This window comes from Carex rostrata, chromosome 2, assembly GCF_964058835.1.
Source record: "Carex rostrata chromosome 2, lpCarRost1.2, whole genome shotgun sequence".
NCBI classification, from domain to species: Eukaryota; Viridiplantae; Streptophyta; class Magnoliopsida; order Poales; family Cyperaceae; genus Carex; species Carex rostrata.
In genome coordinates this window covers 4,807,933-4,824,580 of record NC_135919.1, presented here as the reverse complement: position 1 = coordinate 4,824,580, position 16,648 = coordinate 4,807,933, and the positions used below count along the sequence as shown (strand labels likewise).

At 34.0% G+C, this 16,648-nt stretch overlaps 2 protein-coding genes across 2 annotated transcripts; one reads left to right on the top strand and one right to left on the bottom strand.

Moving 5' to 3' along the window:
• Positions 1-8,496: 8,496 nt before the first annotated feature.
• Positions 8,497-9,635, top strand: LOC144549035 (dof zinc finger protein DOF3.6-like). Its single transcript, XM_078297798.1, has 2 exons — positions 8,497-8,685; positions 8,781-9,635. Exons 1-2 carry the CDS (start codon positions 8,635-8,637, stop codon positions 9,333-9,335), a joined length of 606 nt encoding a protein of 201 aa, XP_078153924.1. The 5' UTR covers positions 8,497-8,634; the 3' UTR covers positions 9,336-9,635.
• A 2,074-nt stretch (positions 9,636-11,709) lies between these two features.
• LOC144570052 (uncharacterized) lies at positions 11,710-16,430 on the bottom strand. Its single transcript, XM_078320406.1, has 7 exons — positions 14,882-16,430; positions 13,823-13,913; positions 13,438-13,595; positions 13,301-13,352; positions 12,940-13,022; positions 12,755-12,848; positions 11,710-12,505 (listed from the first exon to the last, which is right to left on the bottom strand). The coding sequence occupies exons 1-7, from the start codon at positions 16,298-16,300 to the stop codon at positions 12,054-12,056; spliced, it is 2,349 nt and encodes a 782-aa protein (XP_078176532.1). The 5' UTR covers positions 16,301-16,430; the 3' UTR covers positions 11,710-12,053.
• Positions 16,431-16,648: the final 218 nt, after the last annotated feature.

Sequence of the window (16,648 nt, the reverse complement as noted above, 5' to 3'; positions counted from 1 at the left end):
TGGATATTTAATTCTGGATATGGATTCTTACAAATCCAGTAGCCCGAATCAAATTCTGCACTGAGAAATATCATTGTTATTTCTCACCCCCTCCCCTTTGTGGGTTTTACAGGTTCGTTAGACGAAGAGATGCGTTTATGGATTATAATTGACAACAGGGCCAAACAAAAGATATGGTATTTTGAGTTGTAATATCTGACAGGATGTGGAGAGTATTTCTCTAGCATCTTCCACCACTAAATGTCAGATACATCTTGTAAACAATTTTGGTTTGGGATTAATGTAATGGATTATATTGGTAATGCATAAAAAGATCCATACCTTGTGTGTACTGAATTGGAAATATCATGGTAGGCTGTTGCACCCCCGGATTTGGGGTGTGACAGTAATGTCCACCTTGTTCATTACGAAACCATACAATTTATACAATATATCCAAAATATACTACTAAAATAAAGTCTTGCTAGCAAGAACATCATCAACCACAATATCTCTGACAACACATCAAAATAAAGAGCTAATTTTATATTCTTTGAGATAGTCTAAATTGTTTAAATCAAGTAAATTTCCACTTATGTATAAAATAGTAAACAAATAATAAAAAAATATAAAATTTGATATGCAAGTATAATTTCTTGTGAAAATTATATTGAGTGATTCAGATCAACTATTTAGACTTCACAAATAAAAATATGAATTCGTATCATAAATCGCTATGTATTCAGCATATTATCAGTCTTTTTTTTTTTTTACGCAAAGACTACAAAGTCTTAAGCAGAGCTCGAATTCTCGACATTTAAATAATCAATCTTAAAATATTTTTGTTTTCTAGCTAACTGTGCTACTGTCTCATCTTTTGCAATCACCATAGTCACACTCTAACAATTAAATGAAGAAAAAACTCCTTATATACATCAATAATGCATTAGATAATAGTTTAGTTACAAATGGTCAAACCAACAACCGACCTAATCTATTTATGGGCCTTGCTTGCTCGCAACTCGAACTTATTATCATACCAAGGAAGAAAGAGCCGTGCGTTCAACAACAATCGTTTTCTTTTCCATGTCTTATTATTGGTGGAGTAATATAAAACCTCCTCATTTCTTATTCTCAGATGAGTAATGATTTATTATTTTATTTTTATTCCTTGTCATGCGTGCGCGCGCCACCAGCTTACCAGTCGCAATGCTGGTGCTGCGCTTCACACTGAACAGGACAACATGTTTTATTCTTAGAAATATATAGTATAGGTGGGTTCCAATACCTCTTTTTTTAATATATCTCATATTTTTTATTTTTATTTTTAAAATTTGAACTGTTCAACATAATATATATACTAAAATATATTCAGAAATAAAATTTAATAATTTTTCATTTTTTATTTTTAAGATAGGTATAGAAATTATGTTTTTGTACCGTTCAAAAACAGCGATTTTTTAAAAATTGTAAAATTTTATCTCTAAGCATTAGTATGGATATTATGTTGAACAGTTTGGATCGACAATTTGAACTTTGAAAACTAATATAAAATATGAAGTATGATGAGGTATGAAAGGCATGAGGTATTGAGTCTTTCTCTTTTACAAATGAAAAATATAAGTTATAAAAAAATATTGATTTTTTATCCCACTGATGGGACCGAATAATTAATTTGGTCTTAGTAGAGTAATTTTTTTGGACCGAATCAAGAATTCAATTCCTCATAAAAAGATCTAAAAAATAATGAGACTGAATTATTGATCTGATTCCCGTAGAAACTGTAAAAACTCCATTCCATCTCCTCTCTTTTTCTATTTTTCTTTTCCCCGGTGGGACTCGATTATTGGTTTGGTTCAAACAGAGGCGGTATAATGGAACCAACTAAATGATTCAGTCCTATTAATTTTTCACACTATATAATTATTGGTATAGTATCTACGTAAATCAATAGTACCGAACTATTGATTTGGACTCATTAGCTAGTCCTTGCTAGAATCAAATCAATAATTCAGTTCCATCTATTTATCGAAAAAAATTATAAAAAAAATAGGCACAAGAAGCCAAAATTGACTCTAGAAGAAACAAACAAACGATGAAAGAGTCGTTGAGCCGTCTCTAAGAGACATCTAATACAAAAAAAAAAATATATATATATATATATAATAATCCAATATTATTGGGAAATTCAAAGATGATAACATGCGACCTCACCTCATGGAATAATTATTGTTTTTAAAACAAAAGAGAACAGAAAAAACATGCGACCGATTGAAACGCTGCGCCTAACAGCGACAGGAGATAAGTCCCAAAAAAAAATGGAAGTTTAGTTTTAGCTCTCATCGCTAATAAGACATAATTTGTTTGATTAATTCCAGCTTGACCTGTCAGCATTGACAAATGATTAGTACGATTGATAATTAATTACTAATTACAGCGGTCTATTTTTCCTTTTCTTTATTGGGACTGTTCGTGAATACATTTTTAATCCTTTTATAGAGATATCAGTGTCGGATAAGACCATAAAATCAATGGTGGGAATGAAATAAGTAACGAATATTTTTATGTCTCTTTAAAATGGACACAAACTAGGGGTGTAAATAGCACTTTTTTATTCATTTATTCATACGAGTTGTATCTAAAAACACAAGGATAATATATATTTTTTCATTAGCTTATCAGGTACGGGTAACAATTTTTTTTCGTTGTCTTACCCGTTATCATATAAGATAATTTTTAAAAATAAAATTATATATATAAATATATATTTGTATGAAGATGATACATGATACAATAAAATTTTGTATTTTATTAAATTTTCATAATACAAATTAGTTGTATTCATTATTATTATTTTTCTTTTTTTCTTGTTTTGGAAAATATTATATCGAAAACACAAATGAAGATGTTAATTAAACTTTGTTATCCGATCCATACTGTATTCGAAAAGACGGATAATGATAAAGACTTTTTTTCATTATCATAACTGATACGGATATGAAAATACCTCTACCCGATCGTATCGTACCCGTTGACACCCCTAACACAAACATATTGATGGCTAGATATTGTTTTTGCTATTACTTTAACCTTATTTTCATGTTTTGCTTTTTCTCCAACTTATAAATTTTCTTATTTTTTTCACTCCACGACCCTCTGCGGCAGGGCTCAAGTCACACGCGCGTTCGAACTATAAAAGTCAAATGTAAATAAGAATCAATTTTACAATATATATAGTATTTTATTATAAAAAAAATATAGTAAAACACATATAAATACAAAAAAATAAATAAAATAGAGGTCAATTGACCCTCATATCTTGTGAATAACTCCGCCCCTGTTCTGCGGTTGTCAACTCGGAAAACCAACACCATATAACCAATCAAGATTAAGATTATTAAATAGAGGCTCGACTCTTATTGTTCCTAAAAAAAATGAGAGAGAGGCTGCTTTGGATGTTTCAAGTCTAATTGAAACAGACATACATGCCTTTTTTTAAAACAAAAAATAATAATAATAAAAGAAAATCAGTAATGAATTTTAGTTTACAAGTAGATGCCAAAGGTCAAGTTCTCCGTCTATAAATTTAATCATATGACACCTCATTTTTATGAAAACAATTAAGGCCCTGTTCAGCAAAATACTATTCACCGTGGAAAAAAAAGTTCTAAACAGTACAAATTAGTTCAAATTTTTTAATTCTTATTTCCATTCCTATTCTTTAGCATGCCGCCAAACAGGCCTAAAAGCACACAAGTAATATTTTTATGAGCAGCTATGCTTTCCCAACTACTAAAAGTGTTAAATTAAAGTCTGCAAGTTCCAAATTTTAATACCCATTTTTAGAAGGAATTAATGTATTTAAATTTTCTTCTCGTACTATTTCACTCAAGTTGAATTTTTGTCTCTATGTAACCATTGAATTTTCATTTATTTCAATCAAGTTAGTTGTTAATTTTATATAGTAATATAGAGATGGATAAGCATATTCTGTTAGTATTTTAGATGAAAATAATAACAGAATAACTTCATTAAAACAAATTAAAAGTTCAATTGTTACAAGAGAAATCAAACTCGAATAACTAATTCATAACAAATAACAAAATTTACCTATATTTTATCTATCTCAATCACTTAAATATTTGATATTAAAAATTCTTGTTTTAAAATTCCGTTTATACTTGTATTTTTATTTCTGTAAGTATGATTTAGACAACTAAAAAAAAAAACTTTTTTAAGTAATTGAACAACAGAAACAAGCGAAACCCATGCGTTAAATTCTTTTATATAAATTTAATATGAACTTTTAACATATATATTAAAAAAGGAACTTTAAAAAAAATAAAACATTTTTAATATCTTAATTTTGTGTTTATGTATCCGTAGAATTTTATTTTTATTTTTTTGGTATGCAAATTTGTTAGAAGAAGCCAAGCCAAATCCGAAGTCAGAAAAGAAGATTTATTTTTAGACCATGTAAGAACAGTTTACGCACTGGAACAGAACAGTAAATTATCAGACGCCTTGAGGCAATTTCGACCGTCCATTAAAGATTGAATCGTTGGTGTCAAATCCGGTCTCATAAAGCAAAAATAGACGGTAACAAAATCCACTGTTCATTCAGAACATATACCAACCGTTTGATCTCAAATGAAAGGTCTAGAAACCACTTGTCCCATCAAACAGGAACCTAATCAATCAGCCTGTTAGAGTTCGCATCCTGTGGCTGTGAGATATCTCATACTTTGCGTGACTTTTCGGAAAATCTCAACCGTTTAAATACATTCTACACGAATCTGAAGGCTCTAATATTACTGGCCCCTGCGCTATCCCCGAATAGGCACTGGACACGTCGGTCACGCAAAATATGGGATATCTCAGAGAACATGCACTCCATAACCTGGGCAAATGTAAGTATGCATATCCCCTAGAGTACCTCAAACTATATTTTTAAATCTAGACCGTTCAATCTGTATTAGCACGAATATTAAAGTACCTCCCTGCGATTCAGATAAATAAACCCAAATTTTGAGTTACTTTAGACTATGCATAGAGGACAAAAACGACAGAAATCGGGTCATTCAGAGGTGGGGCCCAGTGACCGACCAATCTACTTGTCCGTCGTTTCTGTCACCCACCACCAGTCACCATTTCTTCCCTCAATTCAATTCATCCCATCCCTGTCTATCTGGGCCCCACTGCCCCATCTCTCTTTTTTTCCTCAATTCATTCTTCCTCGTCCCTCCATTCAGATTTCAGATTTCTCTAAGAAAACTGGAGGCGTCCAGTGTTCTTGTTTCTTTCGTTACTCAATCTTCCACCCCCTCCTTGTTAGCGATGGCTTTGCCGCCTTCAGCCTTGTCATTTGAGAAAGTTCATAATAAGTTAAAATATGAAAAACTGGGCCCGGGAAAAGGGTGCGTGGATCCAAGGTGTCAGTGGCTGTATGGCCAACTCTTTTTATTTTTAAATCAAAACTCAAATTTATTTGGAAGCTTCTACCTAGGGCTATTAACGAGATGGTTCGGTCCGAGTTAGATTCTAACTCATCTTGTTAATTATGGACCGAGCTACAGCTGAGCAAGTTGGATCTAGGACATCCGAGCTAAAATCTCAGTTTGAATCGTGACAAGCCAACCCGAGCTAACAAGCGAATTGACGAGCTGGCTCGCTGGATCTGATTGGATCTTGTTTTAAGAAGAAAAAATATTCTACAAATTTTGTGGATCGAGCTGGACAATATAAAATGTACACAAATTCATACAAATTCACAAATTAATGCCTAGCCGAGCTAGCTGGCGAGCAAGCTAGGCCCCAATTTGAACTTGTTAATTCAAAACCGAGTTACTGACGAGCTGGCTCATTAACAGCTCGGTCCAATAACAAGCAAGTTGTTAGCAAGCGAGTCAAGTGCGAATCACGATCGAGCCACTAACTCCGAGCTTTTTTTGCCACCCCTACTTCTACCAACAATCTCAAAAAATAAAATTCAAATTTATGAGAAGGAGATTGATTATTTTTTTTCTTTTTAAAAAATAAATAGAACCGCATCATTAACGAGCACTTAAGCTGCTGATGGAATCGCAGTTTTATCAAGAACATTGGTGCGGTTCCGACAGCTTTATGACAAATCTGTAGTCATAATAAATTTTGAGACAAATATGTGGTTATGATATATTTCAAGGTTAAAAAAAAACATTGTAACCGTACTATTAGTGCAATTCTATCTAATTTTGAAGATCCTTGAAAAAATAAATTCTTATTTGTACGGGAGTCCGTAACCTCTGAGGTAACATAATATTTTTGTTTAGATTCAGACCGTCAGATTAGAATCCAAGCTCCTTTATTCATGAAGATTCTGATTAGATGATCCGATCTAAATAGAAATATTATGTTACCTCAGGTAATATTAATTATTTGTATGGGAGGATTAATGATGAATAATTTGATTTTTAATTGGAAACTTTTAAAAAGAGAATCAGTGAATCACACTGAAAGATCACAATGTTTCCTGATGCATGCACAAGTTCAGCAAAAGGCTAAATTTTGATCAAACTATAAACAAATGTTTTTGAATTGTATGGTTGACTTAAATTGAATCTAATAATTGTTGTTAAAATAATACATATTAAATTAACAAATTTTATCTTAAAGTCAAAATAGTTGTGTCAATATGTTTACTATGAAAGGATAGCGAAGTTATTGTAAAAATGGAGAGGACACCAAGATGCAATTTGAAAAGGTGACCAGTTATCGCAATGTAAGATTTCCCACATAGTGCACCTACAGATTTGTATAGACTTGGGTATAGTAAAACCAAAAGAGATTCAAGTGGCCATTGACAGAGAGAGAGAGAGAGAGAGGAAAGAATGATTTTTAATTAATTTTTCCTTAATTTAATTACATGATAAATATTATCGGCAGTTTAGGTAGAACAATGGACTAATGGAGGTCATACACACATATATAATATCTTTTACAATTATCTAGATATGTTTTACAAATATAATCTCCATATATGGTTGTAATTTTATACTTAATATAATTATTGCATTGATACAGATTTTTTATATATATAAAAACATCACAAAGCTTCTAGAACATAAATGCAACAACATAACAAATTATGTCTAGCAACCTTATCTTGATTCAAAGATCTTGATTTGAATCAGCCAGCAATCTCTTTTATTATTTCTTTTTCTTATTAGAAGTGTACATCAGTAGATCGAATGGAAATATTCACATTCGTAATTGCACTTGCATTAAAATTGTATATAAAAAAAAAGAAAATAATAAAATAATTTGTATTTACAATAGGTGCAATACCATAAATATAACAAAAGTTCATAGAATTTGCTTGCCTCGTCACTCCTTTGGTTACTCATTGAACACTATCGTACAAAATGATGTTTAAATTAATGTAACCATTAACAAAAATATATTATATAATTAAAGGAAAAGGGTGCAATATATATGCACTTGTAAAATGTTACTACATTAATTTATTTTCTCTATTGTACATGCAGCCATTAACATTAACATTTTTTTACTATTTCTTTAGATATATGCACATGTAATCATTAACTATTTATATATTTACAAATACATGCACATGTAACCATTAACATGTTTTTACTATTTTTTTATATATGTATAAAATTATTATTTTTCAAAAAATTATGGAATGTCCAAACAATTAACCAGTTCAGATTGACTATTTAAATTTTAAAAACAAAGATAAAAATGTAAGATAAGGTTGAGATACGAAAAACATAAAATATTTGAACCCTATTCCATATTAATCTATATTTAAAAATTACTTGTTGAATAACAAGTGCGAAATAATTCTTATCTATAAAATGAGTGAGTCTGATACTATGCATATCACAAGTTGGTTCGTAATATGGATTAATATTTTCGTTTTTTAAATCTTAACTGTCGAACTGAACCGTTCAATATGATTATAGAATATGTACTTGCAGATCAACCGTAAATCTTCATATGAAAATAATTTTTAGTAGTTCGGATCGATTGTTAGAATCTTAAAAATAAAAATATTAATCTGTATTATGAACTAAATCGTGATATTCATAGTACCGTAGACTCATTCCTATAATATTATTTAACAAACTAATGAAATTCTTGATGATTAATACTTTTATCCAACAAATAAAAAAATGATTCATATCTTATAACAATTAACAAAGTTATTGACATTCCTTCTTGCATTCCAAGTTTCAAAGTTCCAACTAATGCCCCCTCCAAGATTACTGAAAAAAGTAAAATTTAATAAAAATGCGCGCGAGCGAGCGTGTGTTTTTTAGAGAAAAAGGACAAAAATACACACGTGCTTTCTCCATTCAATCCTCGTCAGCAAGCATGCCCTTTTCTATGCCTTCACACCTAAGAAATGGATCTCTTTTATTTATATTTCTTATTATATAATTTTTTATTTTTCTATAGCAGCCTTTCATTCTCTATTTCTCTATATAAAGGGCAAGGCTGCCACAATAAAACACTTGGATCACATCTCACCAATTTTAGTGCACACCACTTTACCAGTATCATATTAATTCAAGATATGCGTTATTCTTCTCACTGGCATAGAATTTGTGAATCTGATTTCTATCTTGTTATATTCACACCTCCCAAATCATGGGCCCACTTTCAGAGCCAAATTACACCAATAACTCAGACTTGTCACAGGTATATATTTAGTGAAATTCTGTGATACATTTTGCTTAATTAAGTTCTGTTTTATGTTCATTAATTATAACTTTTTTTTTTATATGTTGCAAAAGATCAACGGAGAGAAAGAGCAAGAGGCGCCGGAGAAGCAACAACCCGATGACAAGAAACCGGCGCTAAATTGTCCCCGGTGTCAATCGACAAACACAAAATTTTGCTACTACAACAACTACAGCAGATTACAGCCACGCCATTTCTGTCGTGAATGTCGGCGCCACTGGACAGCTGGTGGGACCCTCCGAGATGTTCCCTTTGGTGGCGGTCGGAAATACACGAAACGGCGCAAGTTGTCTCAAAATAATTCCTTCAATGAACCTGGTGTTACTGTTACTAGCACTGCAACAACTTCTGATCAGTCATTTACTGATCATACTGATAACAATGCATTCCCTTTTGTCGATTTAAGATTTTTTCCGCCTCATTTGCCACCTCTCGAGTACAGCATCGGGTCGATTTTTAATGAGATCGGAAGAAATGCTGAACCGGCGTTGGTCGGGTCATCGTATGAGGCCTTAGATCTGTATAATGACGGTGTGGGTCCCACATGGCAGTTGCCGGCGGATGTTTCACCGGCAGGTTACTGGGATGAGATTAATGATTTCGTCTAATATATCTCTGGATTTGTGTATTAATTTCAAGCTAAATCAAAATTATGGGTCTCTCTTTAATTTGGATTCATGATTTGCAGTTCAAATTAAAAAGTTGGCCTAAAGAACTGATGATTTGGTCTGTTATGTTATCTGAGGTTACCGTTTTTAATTGGTATTTCAGATAAGATATAAGATTTTAAGTAAATTTATGGAAGCTTTGTTTTTTTCTTGCTTCTCTTGTTGTATTTGGTGTTCTTATGTTTATTTGATGTTGTAACATATAAATAATTAGTTGTTCTAATAAGACTATGCATTATTGTTTTTTAATAAAAGATGTGTCTAATTTGTTACATTGATTTCGTTTTTTTCAATATGACTACGTACTTGTGTGGCAACAAATGTATACAAAAATAATGTTAGGGTATAAATTCAAAAATACAAACAATTATAATTAAATTAATAAATACATATATGATACGATATGATATTCATGGAATTGATAAGTTCTCAAAATAATTATAAATAGTCATTTTTTAGAAAAGAAAAAAAAATGTCATAAAAGTGACCGATCAATATTTTATCATTAGACTTGTTGATTTTAATTGATTTAATCAAATAAGAAAAGAAGAGAGAGCCTTAACTTTTATGTGGAAAAAGTACAATTAAGAAGGAATTGTTTTTTTTACTTGCTTTCACTCGGACAAGAGAGAGAGAGAGTGATGAGTGAAAGCAAGCAAAAAAAATGGATGCAAAGTTTTAATAAAAAAAAGAAAAATAGAGAGAGAGAGAAAGTGATGAGTGAAAAGAATCAAAAGATGCATGCTGCAATACGCCAAGAGACCAACTAAAAAAAAGACAGGAATGTATATAAAAAAAATGACAATTTCGGGTAAACCCTCAAACTTGTAGATATTATGAATTGATTCAAAGTATCAAATAATGATAACAAAGAGGAATGGATAATTAGAACGCTACTTATCAATTAATGCAGATTTCAAGCAAATATATTGACATCAAATTTTGAGTTTTTCACAATTATTTTTCAATAAGAAAAATTACGCTTTGCATAATCAACTTGTATCATTAGAGATATCTATTGTTATTAATAGAGATTCATTTTTCAAGATCTTATTACTTCGTCATACGACAAACTGTTACATGTGATTCATTGTTCATTAATTATCGGACACTACAAAAATTTGCAGGATTTCTATATTTCAGATTTTTGTTTCAATGCCGTTTCAATTTTTTGAAACTTGTAATGTATTTTTTGGATGCACTAGAGAATAGCTAGAATAGCTACTGTTGAGAATAGTAGGTTAAGAATAGCTAGAATAACTACTATTTAAGAATAGCGCTAATTCAAAGCTATTCGGAATGTTGTTTGGATTGAACATTTAGAATAGCGAGAACAACGATTGAATATTTGAGATAGTACGTTTGCTATTCCAACTTTTTGTAGGAATAGCGAGAACAACGCTATTCTCGCTGTTCCTGATTATGTTTGGATAGATCAGAATAGCACTATTCTCGCTGTTCTCGTTCTCGCTATTCTCACTAACAACAAGATATATGACTTCTGTTTCAAAGGCAAGTATAACCCAGAATCCGAATCTCCCAGGTACCTGACTAAAGCGAATTGAAACGGACGGCCAAGATTAACTCAAAACGGTGCCTATTCGCAGATAGCACAGGGAACTAGTATTATTTGTGCTTTGAGATTCATACCAAGTTGAAAGAACAATCCTGGGTTGTCTGTTTCCAATTTGCTTGAGTCAGGTACCTGGGGTGACCCGAATTCACATTACTCATGCCATTCATTCTGAACGTGTATTCTCTGTATTAACTCAAAAGAATTTTTTTTTGAGTTAATTAATCTCAATTATCTGATTTTAAACGGAGTCAATCTAATTTCTGCCTATAACATAGACCCTTCGATATTAATACAGATCTCTGCATAAATTTTAAAACAGATAAAGTGATCGAGAAAAGATTCCCTTTTGAGTTAATGCAGAGAATACGAATTCATTCTGAATAGCGGATACCTCAATTTGCATAATTCGTATTTTGGCTCATCCTTTTGTTTCAGTGTGTTTGTGGTGTAGTTAAATAGTCGATTGGGTAGCATAAGTCAGGTTTTGTACTGTTATGTACCAATACAGTAGTCCTTTTCTCTTAATTGCAGTACAGTAATCCTTCCTTGCATAAGTACTTTAAAATTTCGGGAAGGTTCATAAAAGTACAGAGGCAATTACGTCAAACAACAAACTAAAAACAAAGTATGACCGTATAAATTAAAAAATAACCCCTCATGAAATTGAACTTCAAAATTGCACCTCTTACCCTTTTTGTTACTGTGTACAAGGAACCCAACCTAATAAAATGTAGACTTACAAAATGAAGCTGTTGTTATGACAGTTGCAAGGAGAAATAATTCACAGCTCACAAAAAAGAGCACAGATCAGTTCACCAAGACTCATCGACAAAAAAATTAACAAATTGAACTCGAACTCAATATCACCCCCAAAGAGAGAAGAAAGAGAATAAAAAAACAACTATACAGGAGCACACATGAGCAATGTTGACAATGATACAGTGCTAATGGGGCTGCATCAGTGCCATACATTACCATCACCAATTATATATCAAATTATCAACAAAAAGATATGTGTGTCTATTTTTTTTTCCTTTATGATTAATAAAAAAAAGAAGAAAAAAAAAACAGCACGCCCACCTTTACACATGAACTGGGAAGCCAAAATTCTGAAAAACCCTAATTTGGCCACCCCTTGCTGCTGTCACAATCACCAGACCCCACGCCGATCGTCTCATCACCTCAACTGCACCGTTTGATACCGCACTTGGGCTCAGACAGACTGGACTACACCCAGTTGGTGCCAATTTCTCCTCTGGCCAGGTGGCACTACTGGACCTCTGTTCATTGGTCTCAGACAGTGGAGCTGCCTTGTCAGAGACTGAACCAGGCCAGGTGGCAACGACTGTAACGTGATGGCAGTGGAAGTTTTCGTAAGAATGAGTGATGTTGATTGGAGATTGTTTGGGTTTCGCAGGCTGAGGATTTTCTTCATATCTCCAGATGTAGACATGGGAGTCCTCACTAGCACATATCACATATTTACCATTGGATGATATCGAGGCGGAGATCTGACTACTTGTGTTACGAAATCCTAAAACCCAAAAATGGCAAAAAAAAATTAGTCTTTCAGAATTCTCTGTTATATTTGTTCTTTGGATTTCTCTTAAGATTTTCAGGGTGGATTGCATTTGCTCCATTAATTAGAGGTTAGTTGAGGATACTTTGTACCAATGTATTAAATTGATTTTCCATTTTTCCTTATAAAGAATTCATTGGCAGTCTCTGTGATTTTTTTTTATAATAAAAAAGCAGAACAGGGTGAGGGAGGGAGCGAGAATACCTTTAAGTTTATGAACCAGTTCTGTACCATTGATTACACGAATTCTTGAATCAGCCGAAGTTATTAACGCTTCTGAGGTGCTTCCTGGTACAAACTGTTTAATAGAACTCGTCAGTATATAAGTGATCAACAAACAAATATATTTAGATACCAGCAAAATCATACTTTGACAACTTGCATAATACCTGGAAGCCAGTAATTTTCTTCTGATTTGACTTCTTCCTCCTTCCATGTAGGTCAACTTGACTTTTGTAATGCAGTTTATTCTCTGATAACCACAATTAAGTAAAAAAAAAAGGTCTTAATTGTTTCTGACTAGAACAGGACTAGTCTAGGTTGCTAAAGATCAGCATTTTACTGTAATTGTTTACTTGGCTAGATTCTCATTTAGGATTAATGTAAAATTCTAAGTAAGCATTGCCAATTAACAAAAAAATCTGAGTCTGAGATGCAAGTATGAGAAACATAGGCAAGCATCATGAAATAATAAAACCATTTATTATGTAATTATTGAAGATTAAATGCACCAGAGTTTTTAAATCATACCAGATGTGTCAAACAAATGACAACCACCATTGTGTGATCCAACCAGTGCACCCTTCAAAACCAAATAATTGTGTGACAAAATAATCATATTTTTATTCACTTCCAATATCAAAACCAAGTAAAATTTTAAGTAGTACCTGTCCATCCGGGGTATAGCAAGCAGCAGTGACCATCTCATGAAGGTCATACCAGTCAACTATTTTTCGATCTCGGATGCTCCAAACCCTAACCTTTTCATCAAGTGATCCACTTATAAAATATCTGTCGTCAACTGGATTGAACTGGATGCAAGTCACTGTTCAAATAAGAAATATAAACAACATATACGAGGAAATAAGTAATAAAAAGACAACCAATTAGAAAAAGGGACAGAGTTGTCCTTGATCATCAAAAGAGTACGACTTCAAAAGAAAGGTACTAAAACAGTACCTATTCTGTATCAAATATTATTGCATACCAATTATTTGGTCATAGTGGCCCACTAAAGTTAAATTGAGGACAAGTTGGGTTTAAAAGACTTGCCATAGTCACTATGTGAGAATGTTTTAAGGCAAGAACGGCTAGAGATGTCCCACAGCCTAACAGTCTTGTCCATTGAAGATGAAAGCAAGTACTGTGCATAAAATATAAAGCACATACAAGTGAAGAAATCAAATATAATGCGTGTAAAAATAAAGGTAACATATGCATTTGGAAATTAATAATAGCAGATATTGGTACATTATCAGGTAAAGTGTTGAACCAGTACAATACCTCCAAGTACAAGCGTTATGAAATCTTAGTTTGGACATGAGAAAAGGAAATAAATAAGTCAAATGTTGAGAAGAAATAAAAAAAAAGGAACTTATCTCATAAAGTTATTAGGCAAAAATTTCGATGTGGAAAAAGGAAATAAAATAGTCGAATATAAGAAAAGATAGGAATAATACTGCTGAGGGTACAGTAAAGAAAATGATAACCTTTGACTTGTTATTTTTTTCTGAAATTAGGCCTGTAGGCAATATTCTTAATATATAAAGTTCATTAGAAATAAAATGAGGAGCTTTTAAGTCAGGCCAGAATCACACTACTCCATTATTCAGGTTGTCCCTTTCAGTGGGTGTGGGGTCTATCTGTTAGTTACCTAGGTCAAGGACCAGCTCAAAGAAAAGAGGTTGGACTTTGGATTCAAGACAATCCGAAACTAAAGGTCGAAGGAATTGAAATTCATATTGGCCATGAGGGAAAAAAGAAGCAATTCAATTTTTTTTTTTTTTATATTTCCTATTTGGCGTACAACCGTCAGGAAAATTGGACGTAAGTTGCAACATTGATTGATAGCATTCATTTGACTGCAACATGTACATGTCTGACAAAATTTAGTCAACCAAACTATGAAGGATGATTGAAGTTCTTCCATATAAAAACTGATAACACATGTTTTAACAGTTAATTTGGTCATATAATATGTGAAGGCCAAGTCTTATACATTGTTTTCTATTCGGTCATGAACTGCACAATAAGCTTGTGTAGTTGAAGGACATTAGTTCTACTTTGCAAAGCAGTAAAATTCAAAGAAAACAAAATAAACAGACAAATTACCCCAGATTTAGACCATGATAAATCAAGCACATCATCTCCATGTCCATGCAAAGAACAAACGGGTTTCTCTCCCAGCTGGAAAACCCGCTCTGGCATTACCACATGGTGAGAACTAACCGACTTCCTACTATTCTGAACCTTCCCCCTCCTCTTTTTGTCCCCTGCACGCGGGCTCATATCCACACAGCTCAGACTAAGCCCAGTGTCTGGTGACCCGTTACCAATTCCTGCCAGTTCCGGGTTGCTACCCGCATTCTTCTTCTCCAGTTCCACCACCTCCCACACATGGATAACCTTATCCTCACCTGCACTAGCCAGGTACTTTCCATCAAAGCTGAAACAAATGCTCCAAACCGCACCACTATGGGCCTCTATCTCCTGGGTCATAAATACACCCGTGAACTCCTTGTAGGATTTGCCATATTGTCGGATCCGGATCCGCTCAGGTTCAACACCACTTGAGCGGGGCCCAACATCCAGACCATCATCAGTAACTGAACTAAGCCTTCTTCCCCCTTTCTCTGCTGAAGTATCCTTAATTTTACCATTCTTGGTTTGCTTATGGTGGTACCCACCTGCCATGCTTTTCAATCCATTAAGCCAACCCTTTTTCTTCTTTGATCTGACCGGCGATTTTGTGTCCTCAGAGTTTGAATTGTAATTAGAGTTGCAGGGACTGGAAACCAAAACTGGTTCAATGGTTCTAGAAAGTTCTGAATTGGTACCTTGCTGGCGCCGCATGAGCTCTTGTACAATTGGTGAACTGCTGAAACGCATTTCAAATTCTTCGACAGTATACTGTCTCCCAGTGCTGATTTCCTTTACTTTCTCCCAAGTGCCATCCTCTTTTACCTCTTTAATCACAAACTCCGACCCGGTATCCAAATTCCTGATCCGGCATTGCTCTTTAAACTCCTCCAAAGATTCAGATTGTAGGGACATTGGTACCTGAACAGGGTTCCCTTTGACATACCCCTCGGATTTGGATCGGAGGGTTGTAGACTGCGACTGAAGGTGGTTACGAGGCTCCTCCAAAGAGACTGATCTTTTTGGAGGAGTAGCTGGAGGAGACGATGAGTCAGAGACAGGACCTGTGCTTACAGCCGGAGGTGGTGGTGGTGGAGGCAGGTCGGGCCCAAGACCCATGTTCTGGAGGAGTCGGCGACGTCGCTCCTCCACGGAGGATGGTTCTGAGATCCATACCTCGTACGCAGCAGAGGGAGGCGGTGGAAGTAAGGGTGGAATGGCTGACGAGCGGCGGCGACGGTGAATAGGGTTCCGGTGGTGGTGATTTTCGGCAGTGGAATCGTCGTTGTCTGATGCGGAGGTGGAGGAACAGGAAGAAGACAGTATCCGATCGAGAGACTCGTAGAACTGGTCGTCTTCTTCCTCTTCCTCTTGGTGGGTTCTCGTAGCCATTGATTGCAGCAATGGAATGGAAGAAGAAGACTTGTTCAGTTCTCACAGTTGCAATGGCATTGAAGAGCACAGCAAACAAACGCCGATCAGACTAAGAAGGAAAGAAGATGCGTTTATTAGTTGACAGCACTACTCGCTTTCTCTTTCAGAGATGTTTTCTGATGCCTTCGTCCCATTCGTAAGAATCCCTTTACACCTGGAATTAATTCTTCCTTTAAGAACATATTCACTGACAGTGGGGTCCACGGTAAGAGTAAGACGTCCACCATGTTTTTTCAGAATAAATGGCAAACGGGTGGGACCGAGCGAGAGAGATTTGTAATAATCCCTTTACACCTGGAATTAATT

Bases quoted from the DNA above. Each gene is read 5' to 3' on its own strand.
- LOC144549035 (XM_078297798.1), top strand. From the start codon at position 8,635: ATGGGCCCACTTTCAGAGCCAAATTACACCAATAACTCAGACTTGTCA. The intron at 8,686-8,780 runs GTATATATTTAG...ATGTTGCAAAAG, and splicing joins ATAACTCAGACTTGTCACAG to ATCAACGGAGAGAAAGAGCA.
- LOC144570052 (XM_078320406.1), bottom strand. From the start codon at position 16,300: ATGGCTACGAGAACCCACCAAGAGGAAGAGGAAGAAGACGACCAGTTC. The intron at 13,914-14,881 runs GTAATTTGTCTG...TTTTATGCACAG, and splicing joins TATCATGGTCTAAATCTGGG to TACTTGCTTTCATCTTCAAT. The intron at 13,023-13,300 runs GTATGATTTAAA...TGTGGTTATCAG, and splicing joins TCATTTGTTTGACACATCTG to AGAATAAACTGCATTACAAA.